Source organism: Acanthochromis polyacanthus, chromosome 17 (assembly GCF_021347895.1).
Source record: "Acanthochromis polyacanthus isolate Apoly-LR-REF ecotype Palm Island chromosome 17, KAUST_Apoly_ChrSc, whole genome shotgun sequence".
NCBI classification, from domain to species: domain Eukaryota; kingdom Metazoa; phylum Chordata; class Actinopteri; family Pomacentridae; genus Acanthochromis; species Acanthochromis polyacanthus.
The window spans coordinates 37,142,350-37,166,106 of record NC_067129.1 but is presented as its reverse complement, the minus strand read 5'-3'; the positions used below and the strand labels follow the sequence as shown (position 1 = coordinate 37,166,106).

Sequence of the window (23,757 nt, the reverse complement as noted above, 5' to 3'; positions counted from 1 at the left end):
ACTTGAACATGTTGTGGAAACACAAAGCAGAGGTTCCACATATCATTCCATTCGGATCGGAACCTTTCAGCATCATCAATATTTTCCACGTTTGAACTGCTATGGAGTGAAATTGACGAAAAAAAATTCTTCATGATAGGGCAGTTTAGCAAGACAATTGTGCTAATATGAAGCCTTGCCAGGTGGCGACTGCAGAGGTACTTGTAATTGGGTGCTGGTACTAGAGGATATGCTGATGCTTTAAAGTTTTGCAAGAGATTTTGGAATCATGGCAGTACAGGCAGACTGCTAGCTTGTAACTGACTAAAACAATCCTCCTGTCCTTTTTTATGAACACAGTTGACCGCACTCTCTCTTCCTAACTTGAACTCGTGTTTTGGCTCTAAGATCTATATGAATCACGGAAAAAGCCCTTGTGTCCCTTTCTATTGCTTTTCTACCTCAATGCGCGATACCTAGTTGAGGAGAAAATGGTCTACGTCCAATGACCATATCTAACAGGTCATATGCACTACTAGAGTTTTTCATTTAACTCGCAAACTCCTATAATTTCAGAGTTTTCCTCTGTTTTTTTTTTTTTTATTTTTTCTCTCGCCACACTATCGGTGCTCATGGCCAAGGTGAATCATGCCAAAGGCAGCTTTGGATTGTTGTTAATTCTCTCTGTTTAAAAATGGCAAGCGTCTGTACCTTACTGCCAAGCACTGTGAGATGACAAATGTTGTGAAGTTCACGGAATTGCAGAGCTATATAATTAAACCGAATTGAACTCACACTTTTGACAAATGATGAGATCCACGCAAAAGTCGGCCAATAATTGTGTTGCGGGCAGTTCTTTAGGAAAAGATAGTTTGATATGGACTTGTCACAACAAACAATCTGTAAAAATCTATCAGAGAGAAAAAAAACAACTAAGGATATCTATTCGGCATTCGAAACATTTTATAGTCACTACTCTAGGGAAAAATATCGCAGACTCAAAGATGTTTTTTTGAACTTACACTCTAATTGACTCGAAGCTTTCAAGTGCCTTGGTTAAGTGATGCGAAAATGAAAGCGCACAGGGGCGCAACTCTTTTACCTTAGATGGCTCTTTGGGTAGACTTACAAAGAAGTAAGTACAATTTGATGAACAAGAATTGAAATTTAAATTGGTTGGGGGAAGCGATGAATAGATATAATTAAAATTTAAACCAACCAAAGAAGTGATATCACCTTGACCAGGAGAAATTGGATAAATTCACTATGTTGATATGGCAAGCCCTAGAATAAGAGAAGAGGCTCTATTCTGGGGGTTTGTATGTCAACAGAAAACAGCCCTCGCAAGACAATGGCAAAGGATATAGACACCAACGATAATGACCCGATCTCCAGTTATCGCCAAGCGAGGGTATGTCTTATAATATTCGTCAGTGTTAATTATCAGTTTATGACCACTCGAAATAATTGTTATATATCTTAATCTATATTGATCCGGGGCATCTACGACAATGACTCTTCAACATGAATGCAAAGAAGTAAAAGTCTGTGATGTAATTCCAGCATTGCCGCGAGTGTCGATCTCCACCTTGATCAAACACTGTCATAGCAAATATTTGACGCCTACATGGCTGCATCTCTTATTTAATGCTCTCTATTGAGCCATACATTGGCTTTAGCAGACATGACGGCCATTGAAAGGAAAGATCTTTGTCAGACAGTTGAAAGTCTTGATGCAGGTGTTGGTTGTATAATGTAGCTTATTACGCTGCACTGATAGATCTTAAGAGTGCTTTTGATGCCATTTCTTGTCCTTTGAAACGTCAAAAAAAAAAGTGGTGGTAGTTTTATTCATGTTTCTATCACTTATAAAACCATTCCATGTGCAACTGATTTCTAATCGTACATGTTTCTACTTACTGAGGCCGGAGGCCACTGAGCTCTCAGATTAAGGAGATTCACTAACGAACAAGGGCAGCGCAATAGAGCCCCACGGGGTGCGGTATCGCAACAGTTAGAAAATACCAAAAAATCTGTCTTGTTGCATCAAACATAATACCATGAGACAAGTTGAATGGCAGAATGGCTGCTAAGCAATAACAAGAGCACTGATTAGAGATCGAACAGGAGGCAGGGAGTGGATAGTTAGTTGCACGCAGTCATCTCTAAAGGTCTCACGGCAAAGAAGTGTTTTACCATGTGATACAACAACAACAACGAGCACTTCGGGGACTGAAAATAAAGAGAAGCACTAGACTTGAACTACTAATCACACGTGAGTAATGTTGGTCCCTGCTGAGATGTCTCGGATAATTAATCAGGACCGCGAATTTCTAGTGAGCTCAAGATAACTCAGGAACTTGCTCTCGCTATCTTTCTCTTGCCGCTTCCTGTGCGGACTCTCCGAGTGCCTTGGAGATCACCTTCTTCTTTAAATCAAATACATTACATCTGGTGCATTTTTTCATCGCTGAAACATTATTGATTATCCAAGGCTTCATGCGTACAAAACTGGAGACAGTCTATTAGCCACTCAACCAGATGCAGTCAGAGATATTACATAACCTTCACCACCATATATACAACCTATTGAAATAAGTCTCCATTTCTTATTTCCCTCCTTTCCTTTCTCCCTTTTAAATAAACTTCGGCTAGTTACGCATACCTCTTGCACAAGTTATCTCTTATTAATTGTAACCATATTATTGGTTAGTTTTCTTATTAGTTGGATTTAAATTAGGGAGTCCGAGTCACACCATCACAACAGAAATCCCGCAATTCATTTGAAGGTGAAACGTTTAAGAATTTCTACTTATTTATTTTGCAAAAAAAAAAAAAAAGTGTCTCTCAGATAATATTATAATCTTAAAATGGACTGTTTCTACGATCTACTTAACATGCACTTCACCTCTACAACTCCATACTTTTCTTGCAGAATTTCTCAGTGAGAGTAAATTCCGGTGGGCAGCGTGGAAACGCACCACCAATCGAGCGTTCAACATAATTTGCATATTTCTGTAAGATCCAGTTCTTGGAGGAATACCAAATGGTTGCCTTGCTGAGCCAAAAGACAATCGAGATAGCTTAGTTGTATTTGTGGACTAGCTCCTCTTCTACTGACGTCGGTGGCGTTCATAGGACATCGAATAATACACACATTGGATAATAGAGAGCCGCCCGCATCAACTGCGTGTGAACAGACACGGTAGAAAATCCATTCACAAGTAGATATCTCATGTGAAAATATGTTTCTTTTCGCTGGGCCCATAATATCGGAATTTTTTTATGTTGCCAAGAGGAAAGGAACATGCAATTCCTGCAAGCTTAGGTGTAGGTGGTAATAAAAACAAGCACAAAAAAAAAAGATTAAAATTTAATTCACTATTATATTACAAATTAGCTTGTTGGGCACTCACAAACGAGGGTCAAAAAGGACGAGTTTGGATCCGTATTACGTTTAACTAAGAGCATTCGAATACACAGCTCATACTAAAATTTTATGTGTACGATTGGTGATATCTAAATTTGACTATCTAGAGCCATTTTTTAAAGATCACATACATTTATACATCTTTGATTCCTGGAGAATACACGAGGCATCTTAATAAACAGCTTTAGTAGGGCACTTAATGCTGCTAGACTGATGACAATGCAGTTTAGGACGCAATCAGTTTTAATTGTGCTGCCCAGGTTTCGACACAATATAATATGTACGTTTCTGTGTTGATAATCATTGCGTGGGAATATAGGAAGGAACTGCCTTACAGTGGGCTGACCTTCTTTATATTTCACAGATATAATTGTTCTTCTGTGAAAATTAGTTTGCTGTGTAACACGTCCCCCGCTGCCCCACCTGTTAAAATATTTCAATCAAAAACAAGTACCATCGCAATTAGCAGGCTTTATCACTTGTGTCAATATATCCCTCTTAACCATATCGTAGGCGAAACTCATGCACAGACTGTCGATACTGATCAGAACGTTGTCTCAGATGAACTCAATATATGCTTATCTTGCATAAAAAAATCGAATCAGAATAGTTGTGATTTAACTGAGTTAAACCACGAACGAATAACGATTGGGTAGGCTATATTAACACCACTGCATTATACCTTGATAATCGGCTTAATTATTTCATCTGCATAGGCAACTATTGAATGTTTTCTCGTCTGCAGAAATAGATATATTTATTCATATATGTAACAACATCAATTCAATTAGCTCCTTCTCATAAATAGTTATTTTCAAATAATTCTACTGTTTATGTATCAATTGTCAGTCGTGTATAGACTTGATCCTGGTATGTAGTTCTTACATTTTGAGGATTTTGGGATGCTCACTTGTGATTATTATTCTCTTTCTAATTGTATTTATCATCTTGTCTGTGATTTATTTGAAAGTTGATTTTGTTGGTTATTTGTGTTATTCTTTTCATCTTGTTTTTGTGGGGATTTTGCAAATGTGGGTAGTTTGCTCTCTTTGGTGTAATTTTGTATTTGGTGCTGTGATTTGTACTTTTATGTGGTGATTCTGTCTTTCTGTAGTAATTTTGCCCCTCTCTTAATGGTGTAAGTCTGCATGTTTTTTGTTGATTTATGTAAATACACAGACACACCAGACACCCAACAAAAAGACACATACACATGATCAGTATAAAATATCTCCTCTCTGCCTCCCACTTTATTGGAGAGCTGAAAGTGAAATACTGGCACAATGTTTTCTTTGAGGCGCTTCAACAGCTTTGTTTTATTTTTTATTTTTTTGATATAAGCAGAAAAGCATGTTATTTGTGGTCTTCAGACCAATGTGGCTTCTAAGTGCCACTTTTTAAATTAGACAGTCGGAGAATTGTAATTTGTTCTCCTCACTTTTTTGTTCTTAGCCTAAGAAATGCATTACCAAGCGATAGATTTGCCTCAACATCAGTACTACAACTGCTCGTATGCACACCCTCAAGCACAATGACTCTACCTTAAGTAACAAGGATTAACTTTTAATTTATTTATTTAATTTATTGCAAATCTGTGAGGGTGGGAATCAAGAAAACTCTTCAACTAAAGTGATTTACTCTGTATTACTTCACACTGTCGATCTGGTGGTTTTAACTGTCAGCACATGTAAGAAGACCACCATCATTAGTGCAGTGTAAGAATTAAATTAAATCAAAAAACTATACTTCTCCTGTTTTTCAGTCTTGTTTTTAAATATTCCTACAATCATCCTAAATTGTTTTTTTTGTCCATATTGAATAAAAATTAGCAGCGCCTCTTCTAAGTAATTTCAACTACATTACTTTACGTTTTTGAAAAGAAAAAACTTTCTGAGATTTCTTCTCTGTCCTGCTGTTATTACAGACGTATACGAAGCTGAGCAAGCTACAACTAGTGAGGGAATTGGCTTTCTGCCGAGCAGTGGACATTTAGGTTGCATACATGTGGGGCTTAAGGAAAAGGTGTTGTTTTTAAGGACAGATACAGACATAAATTAATGGATAAGCAACACACCTGCCTTAGAAAATTCCTACCGCTTCTCTGAAGTGCATGAAAGAGATTAGTGAGAAACTGCACAGTTCTAGGACATTCTGGAATGTTATTTTGTGTATTTTGGCGCTGCAGTGGAATTTTTAAAATGAAGTTTTTAATAATAAAATTAAAAAAAATTCTGGATTAAAAACCAACAAAAGTTTCTGATTTTACTGTAGCTTGGGTTTGCATCTGGTTAGTGTTTCTGGTGGAATATATATTAGACTACATGCGTTTGTGAAAGATGAAGTTGTTTAATTGTCTTCTAGTATACTTAATTAACTTTAAGCTACATGGCCGAAGTGCTGCAAACAATTCCCTCCAATATCACAGTTTTCCTTCTTTGTTAGCTCATTTTGCCTCCACCAGTTAGAATTAAGTATCTTGGAACCCTTTAAAAATGTGTCATTCTGCTTCAATGCCAGTCTTCCTGGGCTTTAACTAATAATCAAAAAAAAAGCTCCTTTTGACTGTTGCTTGCAAATAAAGACATATTCCTGACACTAAAGGACATGAAATAAAATCCAAAGCATAAGCCAAAAACCCCTTAAAAGTTCTATATAGAGCCACACTGTTGTTTTCTCTTTTTCTGTGAGTTTGATGAGGATTACGCTAGTCACTTTAAACATATGTTACATATAAGTGGAGCTTATAGGCAAGTAAACAAAAAAAAACATATAGATCCATAACTACCAATTAAATCAAACTTTTCAAGCTTTTACGCCCACTACTTTAAATTAAAAAAGCTGCCATCAGGCGTTGCTTTTTGTTTTTTTTCTCTGTATATATCCATCATTTTGGGGCTGACTGGTTCCTTTGTTTTCCATGCAGTTTGAGCGGTTATCTCTGCGTTTTTTCAGAGCTTAAAGCACTTCACTAGAAGTGCTTAACATACTCTATCCGCTAAATTCCGCATCTTCTATCTTTCAGTCAAGAGAGCTCCTCTCTCTGTTGGCTTTCTTGTCTTCTTCCTTCATAACATCATCTGAATTTCTTTTAGGCAGTCATCTTTTTCTTTTCATTGGGTTTAACGCTAAGTAATTGTCTTCAGGCAGAGTCCGCTCAGCACTTTTGGGAAGCTATCTGATGTATGAACCCGAGATGGAAAGAGACGACCAGAGGCTATGTTGCTCTTCAGTTTGAGGTCGGGCAGGGAGGACAGGGAGGAATTTAGGCAATTGTCTGTTTTACCATCACTGGTTTGTACACTGCAAACAAAACAGCATATTCTCGAATATATTAACTGTTATTGTGAGTCAGATGACTTAAGGAGAGAATGAAAAAAAAAGTGCACATAGGTGTCAAGGCACAAGGGTTCCTTGAGCGATGAGGTGGCTTACTAACCAGATGTCAGTCTAAAATTATTCACCCTTCAGTGCCAGTACGTAAGTTTTACTTGCATTCCAATGCAAAAAAAATCCTTCATCTTCAATGAACTTCTTTCTGTTTTCTTGTAAATCGTGTACAGCTCCTAGCAAGACCACTTTGACTCTGGCAAGGCAAAGAATTGCCTTCATTCGCAGATCAAACTGCAGCAAAGGCCCCCTGTGCATTCAAACGAACACGGTAATCAGAGAATAGCACTAACTTCCGATGCAGTCACATGAAATAATTTGAGCATGCCGTTATGCATTATTTTAACAACACTCACTTCAAATAATCTGAGTCTACCTACCTGTTTAAAACATATTAAAATCACATACAATGTTGTATCAACTGCGATGATGATGTGTTAATTGATGTAAATATGCATCAGGAAAGCACTAATGCATTCTTGTTTGCGTGATGATTTATTGCCCTGTTGAGCAAAATGCTTTCATTTTATCAAAATTCTGCAATGTCTCAATCCGTTGTAACAAGTGTATTTATGTCAGTTTCTGGTGGGCAGTCAATAGCTGATGTTGGACCGGTCACAACCTCAATTAAATTATGTCTTGCTCATTTTGTGGATGCGAGCGTTGGAAGAAACTCAAGAAATGCAAAGTCTGATCCTTGTACGGTAATTGTTTCAGATATATTTGTTAGGTCATCTGCTGGTTTGTTGTTTTGTTTCGACACACGTATGACAGTTCCACCGAGCTGTAATATCTTGTTAGTCTTTGCTTGCAGTAGTGCTTGTTGTTTTTATCCTCAGCACATCTGCTCTGTGTGTTTTTCCAGCAATCTTTTTTTTTTTTTTTTTTTTTTTAGCTGTGTGTCCTCTACGATTTCTTGTACTCAGATCCAAGTTTGGATGGTTCTGCACTGAGCAGCGACTGACTGCCAAGCTTCTGTCCTTTCAGTTTTCAGGTCAACCACCGTGGTGAGTTCCTTGGCATAATTGACTCCTGTGTGGAAGATAATTAATCAAATTAGAGTGACGTTGGAGGCGTTGATGAGCTCGAGGGCAACATGACACATTTGAGACAAACTGTCAGCAGTTTCTACAAACATTGCAGATTTCCAACCCGCTTAACAGGAGAGATAAGGTCGTCTTCTTTTTCCCTGTTTCAAAGTACGGTGCAGGTTAGATTGGAGATTTTGGTCACCAATGTGCGTTATTCAGCAAGAAAGCGCCAACGTTTACCATCATTTTATTCTCAGGGAAGCAATGTTGAGAAAAAAACACAGCAGACTCATTTATTATTGGTCTCTCTATTTTTTTCATAGCACTGTGTTTCCTTCATAATAGGCTATCTATCTATCTATCTATCTATCTATCTATCTATCTATCTATCTATCTATCTATCTAATCTATTATCTATCTAGCGATCTATTATATCTTCTTTTCCAAACTTCACAATCTACTTTTTGCACCACAAACTAACAAATTATTCTGTACGAAAAACAAAACCTGCTCAAAAAATGTTCCCGCAGGATTTTAAAAGCCCGTGTCTGGAATAAAGTCTGAAAATGGAATGAAGAGTGATACACCTGCACAATGCAGCCACCATCAATACAAAAAGTGGCACTGGACCTTGACAAGTAGAGTTTTTTGAACAACTATTATACCATATGATCCTCTTCATTTGTAAATGCCTCTTTCATTAAATGGCAAACCATTTAACCTTGCTAGATGATTTACAAAGCCATTTAATCGTGTTTTTTTGTTCATCCAAGGTGAATCTTTAAGACTTCAGTGTCTCATGCGAGAACAGCAAAGGTCGAATGGACCTTACGGTAATTCCAATCTGCTCTAACATCTTGCGCCTTACAAAATATACTTAGAAGAGTTCTGGTAAAGCAACAGATTGTTGTAAACACAAAATAGGGATATGATGATCTAACAACTGACACGATTTTCCGTATGTTCATGTCCTTCTCAGTCTAAACCTACTTTTAGTTTGTTGTCTTTCGCTTTATTGATCACCAAGTCTCAGAGGTCTGCTAGATTTTCCTACATAGTTATTTTAAGTGCAAATGAATGTATGAGTTAGAGTCTAATTATGATTTCTGATTATTGTGGTGACTGTTTTAAAGATACCAGTGTTATCAACTACAGTTGCCCCGCGCAGCTGAAGATGAATTAGTGGATTTGCAGTCATATGTTCCAAGTTTAGTGGATTTACCTAATCTTTTTAGAAAAATAAAATTAAAAATGCATTCCCCCCCATATCACATGAGTGTATGCTCTCTTATTCATCAGTGGACCTTAGATAAGTAGCTAGTTTAAGTTTCATACGAGCCAAAGTCATGGATAGTCCCTGTTGTATTACACGGCAAGACACTGCAAAAAAAACAAAAAGTCTGAAAACATCCACTAAATTCTGCTATTTCAACGTCGCCTCATGCTCCTTATTCAACAAGGGATGGTTGAATGGGAATTGCAGACCTAAATGCTGCGCTCAGTTAAAGACTGGGCTGCATTGATATAATTTCTCTCATTTATTCGGCAGCGTCAGCAGCTACACAGACTGCACATGTGCTTCATGCTCAAAGGTTGTTCTGTATTTTGTCTATGTTGTGTATTTAAGGGATGACTATTAGGTTATCTACCGGCCATAAGTAACAACAACCTCACATTTGGATTTTTTTGCGGATTTGTGTCGCAAACCCGGTGTCTAAATACAATGTAATCCATATCATCGCGCTATTTGTGTTTCCCATGTCTTTTGCTTGTTAGCCCAGTGACATTTTTGGTCAATTAGCAGCCTCGAGCAATATATTTAGTCACCACATCAGGCCAACACATCATGTCAGCTCTTCATAGCCTTTGCTGCAGAGCTTCCCGTTGGGCTTTGAATTAATCCAGTAACAAGAAAACCGAAGCGCAAAGATGCTGAATTACCGCTCATAATACTAATAGGCACAAATTGCAGCTGCTGACTGTGAGCACTTGGCTTGCGTCTTTAACTTCCTGTCTTACGAAATAACAAACCGTAATCCCCTCTGCTGGCAGAGATGATAAAAGATGAGCCGTGATTGTGAAGAGACAACAGGAAGCGCCTGTGGTCATAATAAATTGCGCATTCTGAGGTGATAGTCGCATTCGAGTGGGTTCGAGAGAGCACGGAGTTTCCAGCAGCCTTCCGGGTTGGGTCCGGACCCCGAAGTCGTGCTTCCTTCTCAGAAATGATGAAATCGCCAGGATTGGTCCTCTTAATGCGAGAAAATCTTGCTAGATAAAAAGAATGTAGCAGCTTTTACCTCGCGTCCCGCGCCTGATAGTGGTTTTGGTGAAACATCAAGACTAGAATGACCTCGCTTAATGGAATTTTCCTCTAAACAGTCATCCAATTTCTGTGCTTTCACACTATGGATCCCGAGTTTCACCAGATGGGACTTACCTGGTCCTCTGTAGACTGTTGTGCTGCTGAGCTGCTGTCGCTTTCGCCTCAAAGTTGGGTTCGCTAGCGCTAAAGAAGTTCTTCAGCGCACTGGAAAATGTCATTTGAAGTAGAGGATACATGAATTGTTGTAAAGAAGAAATAGAATTTAAGCTATTTATTATGCTTTGTTTAATTCCATTTTTTGAGTTTTTTTGTTGGAATTTCAACTGTGTATTTTAATTCTTTTTTAATGCACAGCCTGGAACACAATCCAAAATCCACCAAATTGGAAGCATAACCATAAGCAAAATAAAGGGCTGCATCTCTTAATTTTCATCTTTTTTGCAGCAGCAGATTTTCTTGTAATTTAAACTGTTGATTTATATTTGGCATAACAATATATAATTTCCAGTCACTTTGGTACTACTACCATTCTACTTTTGGCCTCTGTTTTGCATACTGATGAGACGACAAAGTCCATTTCTAGTGGCTGCTGTCGCTCTCGTCTTGTGGCTTTATGAAGATTTCCTCCAGCCTCTTTATATTCTTCTTTCGGGATTCGCTCTCCACCCTCTTCTCGTAATTAAAGTAGTATACTGAGCCGTAAAGCTGAATCTCCTGAAATAACCCTGAGAATTCTTTCCTTCACCATCTCTATGCTTCGCTTCCTCCGTCTCCTTCTTACAACCGGTGGGCTTCCTACCTATCACACAGCTCCGGCACCACCACTGTTCTGCTTCTGTTTTGACTTCCCTCCCACCGCATTTACAGCAGGGAAAACAGTATACCCCGTACTCAGAAAAAAAAAGGAGTTGTTATTTTCGTGCAGCAAGTGTGTCTAAAAAGGAATACATGTGCTTACTTTCCTTTCTGCACGCTGTCCACGGTCGGACTCTTCATGTCTAAATCCCAAACCTTCCTAGCAGACTTCCAAACTCGAGAACTGCTGGGACAGAGCACCTAACTAGGTCAAGATCACGACCCCGACACCAGTTGGAGAACGACTTCCACCTGTTAGCATACTGCAGCCGGGTTGAGAGGGGCCTGGCCTGCAGGATTGTTGCCCTGACAGGCTCTATGCAGCAGCTCAGCATTGGGTCCGGACCCCCAGCAGCCACACCCACAGTTGAATGCGGCTGGGGCAGGGATGCCAGATCCGGCCTTCCAGTTGGGACAGGCGATCCTTCCTGTTGGGGAGGCGCCAGGGTGTCCCACAATAGTCTGCGCAGCATCGGAAACCAAGTCCTGGCTGGCCAGAACGGGGCCACTAGGAGGAGTTGGTGCCCCTGATGGAGCACCCTGAGTAGTGTTGGCCATATCAGGGAAAAGGGTGGAAAGGCATAGAGAAGTCCTCCCAGCCACTCGTGAGCCAGAGCGTCCTATGCCAAAGGACTGCTTTCCTCTCTCAGTGAGAACCAGAGGGGGCATTGGGCTGTCTCGCGGGAGGCGAAGAGGTCCACCTCCGCCTCTCTGAATATACTCCATGTGATCTGCACCACCTCTGGATGAAGCTGCCATTCCCCTGGCAGGGGCCTCCGGCAGGAGAGAAAATTTGCGACCTGGTTCTGCTCCCCCGGCAGATACATGGCTCGGAGGCTGGCCAGGTGGGGGGCTGTCCATCGCAGCAGATCCTGTGACACCTGCAGCATATGAGCTGACCTGTTACCCCCTGGTGTTTTATGTGAAACGCTGCAGAGATGTTGTCCGACCGTATCAACACATGCTTCCCTCTGAGGTACGGCATGAGAGTCCTGTGCGCTAGGTGCACAGCTCGCAGCTCCAGCACGTTGACATGCTCCTGGCTCTCCTGAGCTGACCATCCCCGAGCTATCCTGCCCTGCCAGACAGCCCCCAACCTGAAAGGCAGGAATCGGTAGTTACCGTCTCTCGACAAAACGGGATGACACCCAGGGATACGCCCTTTACCAGATAGGTGACAAGACCTTCAGGCAGCCCTGTGACACCCTGAGCTTCTTGCTCCTGTGCCGCCTGGCATCCAGATGGAAGCTGTTCAGCCACCTCTGCAGGGGGCATACCGACAGTAAGCCCAGAGGCACGACAGCAGATGCAGCCGTCAGTTTGCCCAGAAGGCGGCGGTAAAGGCTGTAAGGCAGTGCTACCCCTCTTCGAAACCGAAGCAGGAGGCCCAAGATGTCGTCCACCCATCGGTGTGATGGGCGGGCCTTCATAATGACAGAATTCAGAGCCAGCCCGATGAAGGGCGTACTCTGGGAAGGAGACAGAGCTCTTCTCTCTGTTTACCCTGAGTCCCAACTGTGCTACGTGCGAGAGGACGGCTGTGTACTGGACCGCCCGAGAACGGGATGGTGCGCAGATCAGCCACTCATCCAGATATGCCATAATCTTTATGCCCTGGGACTGCAGGGGTGAAAGGGCCGCAATGATGCAGTGTGTGAACACCCATGGGGACAAAGGGAGCCCGAATGGAAGTACTGTGAACTGGAAGTGGTGGCCCCTGAATGCGAAACGCAGGGACCACCTGTGGTAAGGTGCGACCGAAATGTGGAAATAAGCATCCGTCAAGTCCACCGAAGTGAACCATTCCCCTTTGGCTACAGCGCAAAGAACGTCCTTCGTGCTCAACAAGTGGAATGGCAGTGTCTTTAGAAACCGATTCAGTCCCCTGAGATCTAGGACAGGGCGAAATCCACCACTTTTCTTGCCTACCAGAAAGTGAGTTGAGTAGAACCCCCTGGGCTGGGAGAGGGGGTCTATCGGCTCCATGGCATCCTTGGACAGGAGGGGATAACTCCTCGACCAGGGCTTGAGTCTTTGCCGGGTCCGTGATGACAGTCATCCTGACCTGGCTGGAAGTTGGGGGCCGGCGTCGGAATTGAAGCCTGTAACCCTGAGCCAGTGTGGACAACACCCAGGGGTCTGAAGTACAGGCTGCCCAGCAGCGGAGTTGTTGCTGAGAGAAAAGACTGTCGGCCCCGAGGCCTCAGTTCCTGCGCCCCTGGCCTCCTGAGGCCTTGGGGGGGGGGGTTCCGAGGCACGACGATCTCGGGTAAATCAGTGAGGCCATGTCGAAAGCGGGCTCGTCCCCCAGTGGAGCACTGATGCCCTCTAGAATGGGAAGTTTGAGGCAGTGCTTGGGAGCGCTCCCGGGAAACACCCGCTGAACCCCTGGTCCTGCTGGAAGGCGGCAAGTCTCTGCTAAGCCCTGAGAACTGCCGCCTGGTCTGATCGGCTTGTACCGTCTGCTCCAGAAGCCAGACCACTGCCGACCCAAACAGCTCCCCAGGTTCCACTGGGACTGCACGGAGGGTCCTCCGGCATGTCTCCGACAGGGGTGATTTGGCCAGCCACACTTGGCGGTGGATCTGGACTAAAGTGGATATAAGGCGCCCCAGTTCCTGAGACATAAGGGCAAAAGCCTTCAATGAGGCGTCACTCAGGCTGGTAGTGGGTGCGTCCGCAGACGTCTGTTGCAGGGAAGCCGACAGGGCCAGCATGAGGTGGGAGAGGGAATTACCAATATGGCCCATGCATGCTGCTGTGTCATATGCCCTGCACAGCAGGTCATCAGTGACCCTGCACTGCTGTTGAGGGCACCTGGCCTCAGGTCTTAGTGCCTCGTCTGGGAGGACTATAAGAGAGGCAATAGCAGGTTCGACGGATGGTATGCGGCTCAGACCAAACTTAGCCGCATCCTGCATGGCCGCCACAGTGCGCCCATCAGATGTCAGCCGTGAGAGAGCCTTTGAGTCCCTCCAGCAGGCCTGCAACTCCCTCAGGTACTCCCCTGTCTTCATGATGCTCTCTACACTTTAAACAGAACCCTGAGACTATCACAGAGCAGGTACATTTATACGGAGACTTGATTACACACAGGTGGATTCTATTTATCATCATCAGTCATTTAGGACAACATTGGATCATTCAGAGATCCTCACTGAACTTCTGGAGTGAGTTTGCTGCACTGAAAGTAAAGGGGCCGAAGAATATTGCACGCCCCACTTTTCAGTTTTTATTTGTTAAAGTATAAAATATCCAATAAATTTCATTCCACTTCACGATTGTGTCCCAATTGTTGTTGATTCTTGACAACAAATTTAAATTTTATATCTTTGTTTGAAGCCTGAAATGTGGCGAAAGGTTGAAAAGTTCAAGGGGGCCGAATACTTTCACAAGGCACTGTAATGTCCTCTTCAGGGGCCAGCTCCGGCACTGGGGGAGTCCTGATGCCTCCACCCTCTGTAACGGTAGGGCGTAGAGACAGGAGGAGTGACTTCATCTGTGCCAGCTCACTAGACAGCTGATCCACTTTAGTAGACACCGTGTCAGTCCTAGGCCTCTTCCTACGTGGGTGGGCGCCCAGAGCCTCCGACACCTTCCCCCTAGATTGACCCGGTTGAGAAGGAGATGGCACCCCTGACTGAGGGGGCCTGTCCCCCCCACTAAGGGTTCCACCTCTGACAGCCTAGCAGCCCTCAATGCGCGCAGCATGAAGCTACAGTTCATATATGGGTCTTCTGATAAACCCTCACTCAGATGTTCGATACCCAGACACGTGGCCGTCCTCAGGGTGAAGGGGGGCCATACAGGTAGCACAGAAATGCGAGCTTAGCATGGCGCAGCTAAAGGAAGCCACAAGCCGGGACACAAACTGCACCGGCGAGAGCCCTATGTCAGCTGTGTAATACTTATGCGCTTCGGTGAGAGGCAGTGAGAGCATGGTCGTCACCAGTGCTACAGCAGAGGGAGCCGACAGCGAGCATGCACGCTCCTGTCGGAGCACTAACAGCTCGAACCAGGGAGAGCACAATGTTACAGCACAATACTCACGAGCTTCAGTGAGAGGGCAGCGAGAGCACGGCCGTCACTGGTATCTGTACAGCAACACCTAGCACTAGCGAGAGCTCTACGCTAGCTGTTTAATACCCACAAACGTCAGTGAGAGGGCAGCGAGAGCACGGCTGTCACTGGTATCAGCACGACGACAGTCAACCCTAGCGAAAGCACTATGTAACCGTGTAATACTCACAAGCTTCAGTGAGAGGTCAGCGAGAGCACGGCCGTCACTGGTCTCGGTTAGGGGCAGCGAGCTAACTCTTGGCGACACACCAAGAGATACCTCCCGATTGAGGCCGCTACACGAAGCGAATGCGCTCTTGGTAGCGCCTAGCCCCTGCCACTAAGTAGAAGCTGTACTTGCGTGATGTCGTAGAAAGAGCAGCCAGAGCGCTACCTTCGCTGACCTCTTAGACAGTCGATGCTGAGCACACACGCTCTTATCTGTCTTCCACGACGGGCTGATGCCGCTCCTTCCTGAAACGGGAAACTTGTCGCATCCTCTGGAGGACGAACAGCTCGCGACTCCGACTTGCAGTCTCGAGGCTACCGGCGACAATCCCTTCATCAAATGCTACTATTAGCTCTTGCTAACAGCAGGTGACCTGCGTAAGCGAGAAGATTCAAGGGGAATGAGTGCCCGGATGACACCGGTACTTATACCTGCCACGGTCATCCGGGGTCACACGTGACTTTGTTGATATTAATACTCGACCTGCGCTTGCGCAAGATGGAGACATCCAGGGAGAAGAACTGCCTCTGGCAGTCAGGAAGGGTGAAATAAAACTGGAAAGTTACAGCCTTTCAACAATATTCATGGAACCCTGTGTGTTATTCCGTGTCCAATATGCACGGCAATGTGACCGTCTAGCAGCCCTGCCTGTGTAAACTGAGGCATGAACAGAACTATCTGCACGTCTGCTTTCATGCTGGAAAAATGAATTTGCCTTTATGAGAAGTACACATCCATAGGTTACTGTGTCAGCACAGGACAATCATGGTCACTGTGATGATATTTGTTTGCAGGAGATAGCTGTGATCTTGCTTGTATCCAAGCTGCGTATGGCCCGTCCATAGTGGTCTTTTCCTGAGTTTTGTCTTTGGCTGCTAAATTCAAGCTTTTTTTTTTTGTAAAAGTTTAAGTCCTGCTATTGGAGGGTGTAATGACTGTGGTTTCATGTAGGCTTTGGAATCACAGTTGTTTGTTGTATCAATTGTCAGTGAATTGTCAAAAAAACCTGTAGAATTCTATTTGTGTTGTGGAATAGATTCAGAGAGCACAGCATTTGGCTGTCTAACCTGCCATTAGGCTTGTATTGTATGTACTCACTCTACCTTTCCTGCATTTACTCTGCAGCACATTTTAATGCAGACACTCCACCGCCATCCTACACTGCTGCCACCCACGTGCTGCCAACAGCCTCAGAACCTTCCAAGTATGCAGCCACTGCAGCCAGCCACCAGGTATTCTCCTCCCTTGAAAAACCTGATTTATATGCACACGGTAGATGATGGAATCACAGTTTTTCCCCTGCCACCTCCAACTTTTGACACATGCACAAACACACTCCTTCTCTTTCTGCCTGATCTAGAGATACTTGATTTTGACAACTTGAAGAAACTACTTTGCAAGGATTAACTTAACAGGGGAGTTGTGATATGTCCCGATTAAGTCACTATGATGCTCAGGGAACACATAGGTTCAGGATATAAATTTTCTTTTGTCTCCGTGTGCCACAGTAACCTGGAAAACACTGGTTCTAATGGAAGGTAACAAATGCACTTCCTATATCACATATGCCACCTAATAACACTTTCAAGAAGATTGTACTTCAAATGAATGAGGATAATGCTTTATCGTATCTTCTGGTTCATAACAGAAAAGTAGACATTTTTTCTCTCTTTCCCATATAATTTAAATCATTTCACCATTTTCCTGTACAATTGCTGTTACAGATTTTTCTGTTGATCTAATATTAATACCAGGGTGAAGGTAATTAATATCAAACCTAAAAATACAATTTTTAAAAGCAGTTAATGTTCCATCATGTAGGATAGATGAATGTTAATAGACTTATACTAAAATTGTATCATAAAATAACAAAGCACTACATTTTGCTGGTTTTTTAGTGACTTAATCATTAACACAGAATAGTGATAGACCCAACACAGACAGACAAAACACGTAAATACTGTTTTGGTTTTAGTAGCAATCTTATTGTTGCTAGCATTGATGCTCAAACCACAGCTCCATATCAGTAGCATGGACAGTTATTATTGAGTTTGTCTGACATTGTTGCATCCGTTTGCCTCTTTCCTTCTCTCCGTGCTCATATATTCTACATCTTATTACTGTCGAATACCTTATTAAAGCTGCTCTCATTTACATATGTAGTGTCAAATGAAACAAGTATGAAATAATGGCTGAAAGGCATCCCTTTAAGACCGTGTTCACCAGCAGTCACTACAGCCATTTCCAATCTGCAGCCAATCACCACCACCACTACTGATTTTACAGCTACAGCATTGTCTGACAAGCTTACATAGGTATAAGTTAAAGACAAGCACTGTGCTGACCGTTCTGCTTCATTTACATATCAAATGATCACCTTTAAAGTTAGATGTGACAAAATATTTGCCTGGCATGGACATTCATATCCGTGTCAGCTGCCATGCATCTGTATATGTAGCCCTGCAACAGATTGGCATCTTGTCCATGTGTCCTCTGCCTTCACCTTAGGTCAGCAGGGATAGACTCCAGCTCCCCACGACCCTAATGAGGATTAAGCAGTGTATAGATGATGGATGGATAGTAACAAATTTGTATTTTTTTGTTTATCATGCTGATGGAAAGACTTTAGTCTTTGATGTTGTTGTAAACTGCTCTATAAAATAATTTTGATTTGAACATAGAACCTTTAATTACTCTTGGTTGTCTGGATTTCAGCCTGAGGGGGATAATCTAAACATCAACTATGCCATAATAATAGACTTGAGCCTATTTCAGACATATGACATGGAGCAATACCAGCTTCATAAGTTTGTTACAGTGACAGCATTCTAGTCATTCAGATATGGGTCACTTTTCCATTAATGTTTCTCCTGACTGTATTCACACATGCCCTCCAGAGTGCCGGAGAGAGCAGTGGTACACGTGATATTTATCCTTCACACGAGACTAGACAATACACTAAGTGATTCATAAAACAATGATGCAAAACAGACTGAAGCTGAACTATCTGATCAAATAACTAATAGACCAGTTTATCTGTCACCTCTTAAAAAATGAAACTGAAAGTGTTGGACTCCACTGGAGGGTGGCTGCAATGTGACAATTGATTATTACATCAGGATTAATGGATGTGTGTGTAAGGCAGTTTGTATATTATTATTCTAAATAACATTTTTTATATATTAGTAGATTCATTTAATGTTTCTTTTAGTTTTCTTGCAACCTCCAGGGTGAAAATTACAAGACCTGTAAAAAACTTTAGCCACTTAGAAATTAAGAAAACCTTTGTAAAAATAGGACAATATAGACCTGTGAACAATCAGAGTTTAAGAGGCTGTAGTATATTTTCTCTCTAAATGTGCTTGTTGCTCTCAGGCCAGCTCACTTCAGGGATCAGAGATGGGATCTGTGTTGGTGAAGGTCCACTACACGTACACTATGGCTTTGTCTGTCCCTCTTAATGCGTCATACGATGAAATGAAGGAACGAATCGCACAGAAATTGGGCCAACCAGCATCTCAGCTGCGCCTCAGGTAACGTCACACCTGCCAACTCACGTCTGTCTCCTTGAATTTCAACAAATGATGCTTTCTAAAACAAAATTCTGCATCATCATGGGATAAAGACATATTACTGAAGCATTATGTGGCATTTAATGATTTATAGTAATACAACCAGTTCATTTGTCTAGCAGTTGAAATAAAAATTAAGGCTCGTAACAACAAATAACCAACATCAGAGCAACAGTGTTTCTGAGCTTGGATCTATTTGATATGTATGCCCTTCCCTTCACTGCTACTCCTGTCTCATCAGACATAAGCAGCATGGCTCCCAGGTGCTGACACCTCTGCGTGGGGAATTGGAGCCAGGCGGCACTATGCAAGAGGTGGCTGAGGCCGGCAGAGTCACCCTGTGGTGCCAGGTAAGGACTTGAAGTTACAACACATCAGAACTGCATCATTTTTAAAGCTGCACTAATCTATCTTTTTGTTAGTGTGGATCAGGCATGGAGGGCCTTGCTCCAAAGAAAAACAGACCAGTGTACACCACCTGCCAACAGGCTGGCATAGTTAAAGAATTGCATTTACCAGCAAAGAGACGTACACAAAAAGACAGACAACCATGCACACTTACACTCTCACTGACGGCTAATAGGAATCATCGATTACGCTAAGCTTTTCCTTGGACTGTGAGAGGAATCGGATGAAAACCTACACAGGAGGACATGCACATCTGACACAGAAAAGCCCTAACTGACATTCAAACCCATGCCCTTCTAGGTGTCAGGCAACAGTGCTATCCCAGTATTTGTTTTGATTATATGGAATATAGGAGCATAAATGGAGCTGGTGCTCCTGCTCTGTTTGTTGTTGCTTTTAGTGAATATGAATAAGAAAATGATTCTAATAATATATGCATTGCAGGCTATTAAGGTTTAAACAGTACACATTATAAAATTGTTAGAATCGTGAATCAGCTGCTCCAATTTTAGTTCTACCTTTCTAATTTTAGTTCTACTAAAACAAGTTCTACCTTGTTTTATTTCCTTTCTTACACACAAACTCAAATAATTGTTCAGTTTGCTCCTTTACTTATGTTTCCTCATTGTGCCATTGTACTTCAGACAGAGGACCCTCTGGCCAACCGTACCATCCTCTACCAAATGGTGGCGCTATATGATTACGCTTCTCAGGGCTCAGAGGACCTAGAATTTAGTGAAGGAGATACTATTGACATCCTGGGAGAAGGTTCGTCACAAGTCAACCTCACACTGAACTGCTTGTCAAGAGAATCATAAGTCTTTTGTCTTTGACTTAAAATATTCTCATGCTACTTCATTCGCTGTTCGAAAGTGAGACATGCTCTTTGTGTTTCCTTCTCATACTCTCTTTTAGTTAATGAAGAGTGGCTGGAGGGACACTGTGCAGGAAATATTGGCATCTTCCCCCGCTGCTTTGCCTACATGGAGGACAACAACATCAATCGAAGCTCAGAATTTTAAATGCACATGTGCCTTTGTGTTTCTCTTACAAACCCATTAACCTGTGAGTGGTGGCCATTTATAGCCTCAGAACAACCAAACAGCAACCTTGCAAGGTCTAATGTGCATTCGGTACTAACTATGGTATGAATACAATGTTTCTGTTGTGGCTCAGAGTACTGCTGGAAAAGTATTTTGCTGACAATACTTATCAGACCTACATGGTGAGGAGATGGATTTATGGGTAACTGTAGTCACTCAGGCTTACAAATGCACCTTATACCCCAAATCGCAAGCTGACTGGGTAATTAAACTTCTTTCAGGACATGAGATGTGATGAAGACATACACACTACATACAAATGCATCTCATTTTATTAGAAAATGGCGTTAAAGGTTCAACGTATTCATCAGGCATTGCTCAAGGGTAAAATATATATTCTCACACATAAACTGGAATACTTCAAGACTTTGTTTTAATTTTTATGCTTACAGTCAAGGAAGCCCCAAAATCATTCTCACAATATTAGAGTAGTTTAGAGGGCCACAAATCAATGACCCTCTAAACTCTCCCACACAAGAGCTCTCATCAGCCAGTTAGCTCAAAATGCCTGCCTTTAAATTCTTAGTCTGAGTATGCACAAACACAGCCATGGGAAAGACTGCTGACTTGACAGCTGTCCAGAAGACAATCACTGAAAAAGCGTACAACTTGACAGTACGTTGTCTGAAGGGGTCGGCTGTTCAGAGAGCATTCTATCAAAGAATATTAATTGAAAGGGAACTGGAAGGAAATGATGCCATAAGAAAAGGTGCAGAAGTAAAAGGGATGACTGCAGACTTGACAAGATGGCCAAGAGAAAGTGAATTCCAGAATGTGGAAGAGATTAGAGCAGTGAACTGAAGCTGGAACCAGTGCATCCAGAGCCACCGTAACCAACGTGTCCAGGAAATGGACTTTGTAAAGTCTCTCCTGAACATCCAACAACATCAGAAGCATCTTACCTTGGCTAAGCAAAGAACTAGAATGTTGCTAAGTGATCCAAAGAAAGTAAATTTTGTATTTAGTTCATGAGCAGAAAGCTTTCAACGTCAAAGTTGAAACAAATGAAGGCTTGAAATATTTCAGTGCAAGTGTACAGAGTCTAGAAAATATATATTTTTCTCTTTCAGCAATTTTTGATGCATGATTTCAGATGCCTTCAGATGAACTGCTTGGATGAGAATAATTTCAACTTGTCTGTGATACAAAACATGCATTTATATTAAACCTGCTTCCCTTTTCCTGCTTATATACTCTCTGGCACCACTGCAATACTCCTGTCATGCTCAAATGAGGTTGGATTTAAAAATTTCACCAACTGTTTTTACAATTTTTTGACAGGGTTGTAATAATTGGTTTGATCTGACATCTGTAAGGTGTGTTCAGTTTGCTGTGCTTATCTGATGTTAGCTGAAAATCTGTCATTTTAGAAATCATGGTGTATTAGTTGTTTATAGTAGTAAATAAAGGAATTTATACACAGTTATAAAAAATGAAGTTTTGTGGCTGTTCTTTGGCAAGAAAATGTTATAATCTTCAGGTTGATCTAACGTTAAAAACTGAATTTTATTTTACAAACGGGTAGGCATTAGCATGTCACAGCTGACTAACCTCAGTTGTAATAAAAAATATATTCTGATCAGAAATAATCAGAAAAATCAGTCACCTCATAAGATGGCTGGGGGCCACTACTATTGCTGACCCTCTCTAAAATCTCAACAGTTGAGATGAGAACTGCACAGATGAGGAGAGGCCACAGGATTCTGGGAAGAACGCTGTTCAGATATACCTAGGCTTTGAACTTCCCAGAGAGGTCTGACTCAAGAACACAAGTATATACAGCACCAGTCAAAAGTTCAGACACATCTTCTCATTCAATGTTTTTGTTTAATTATTTTTTTGTGATCGATTTTTTTTTTTTTTTTTTTTTAATTGAGTTGTGCTACATACATTGGTTTTACATGTCAGGCATTTCGTTACATTAGACGTACATCTTTTATCCCAGACCCTGTGTTACATTGGGTTTGATCAAAGTCGGACTTTAACTGCAGAAATTATTCAAATAAACAGAGTTATATATTAAAAACAAATAACATATATTTGCATTCACACATTCATTCACACCTACACACACTCTCCCCCCTCCTCCCATCCCTCCCCTGCTGTCCAGGCATGTTGGAAAAAAAGAAAAAAAAGGAAAAATTACATTTACAAATTATCAAGGATAAACACAGTTTGACAAACAGGGCTAATTTCCTCCGTCATCAGCATCAGCAGAAATAGCATTTATACATATAATTATGTAGTTACATATAACAAGTTACAAAGCAATATTGGTTCTACATATGGTATATGTATAATCCATGACAAATTGATTGATCAGGCATATTCACAGTTATATTTCAGAGACATTGGATTTTATGTAACAGGTTAGACCAACAGGTAATATTTGCGCTTTTGGCACTGTGTATGCGAGCTGTTGATAGTTCTAAATGTCCAATTTCTTGGAATGATGAGAGCCATCCCTCCACATCCAGAGGCCACCTAAGCTTCCAACAACATGCTATGATTTTTTTTGCAACTGTGAGACCAGCTAGAATTTGGCGGCGTTCGTTTATAGTAAAATTAAAGTTGGATGTATCATTTAGCAGAAGTAGCCTCTGTTTGTGTGGGATTTTCTCCCCATTATAGTCGATAGAATAGAAGCAACGTTTTGCCAGAAGCGGTTAACCTCAGGGCAGTGCCACACCATATGGAGAAAGGTACCAATGACATTGTCTGAACAAAAATCACAGTATGGATTATCTTTGCGTTTCATTAGATGTAATCTTCTTGGATAAAGATAGGCCCTATGGATAAATTTGTAATGGATCATCTGATGATTTGGATTTCTAGAAGACAGACATACATTGGACCAGATAAGGTCCCAGTCCCATTCAGAATGATCTTGGAGCTCGTTTTTCCAAAGTTCTCAATTGTAAATAAAAGTAGAAGGAGGTGGCAGGTAAATTGTAATTTTGTTGTAAATCATGAAATTCCCTTAGTCCGTTTGGGCCAACTATACTGCTAAGTGTATGAACCCCTTGACGTTCCCATGGGGAGAAAGAAATGGACTTTTTGCCTATCATTAATGAGTAATTATGAAAGATCGGGGATTGTAGAAAGTATATTTTATTTAATTTCATAAAGTGATTAACTTTGTGCCAGACAGCAATAAGGTGAGCAATAACTACTCTGTATTTGTTTTTTGCGGTTTTTAGTGGTATATTTGAATATATAAAATTTTTCATATCATAAGGTTGGAGTAATTGCATCTCAATTGGTCGCCACGAGGTGATTATGTGTGGTTTAAGCCAGATATAAAGTGGGCGCAGGTCAAAACACCACGAGTACCACTCAAAATTTGGAAGTCCCATGCCCCCTGAAGATTTAGGCTGA

The 23,757-nt window shown here is 41.8% G+C and overlaps 2 protein-coding genes across 3 annotated transcripts in view; both read left to right on the top strand.

Moving 5' to 3' along the window:
• Positions 1-23,757, top strand: part of LOC110970730 (CLOCK-interacting pacemaker-like) — a 611,892-nt gene that overhangs the window by 311,836 nt on the left and 276,299 nt on the right. The window lies entirely within an intron of this gene.
• LOC127530565 (NADPH oxidase activator 1-like) lies at positions 16,425-21,785 on the top strand. Its single transcript, XM_051937703.1, has 5 exons — positions 16,425-16,528; positions 18,672-18,829; positions 19,110-19,218; positions 19,921-20,044; positions 20,192-21,785. The coding sequence occupies exons 2-5, from the start codon at positions 18,696-18,698 to the stop codon at positions 20,296-20,298; spliced, it is 474 nt and encodes a 157-aa protein (XP_051793663.1). The 5' UTR covers positions 16,425-16,528; positions 18,672-18,695; the 3' UTR covers positions 20,299-21,785.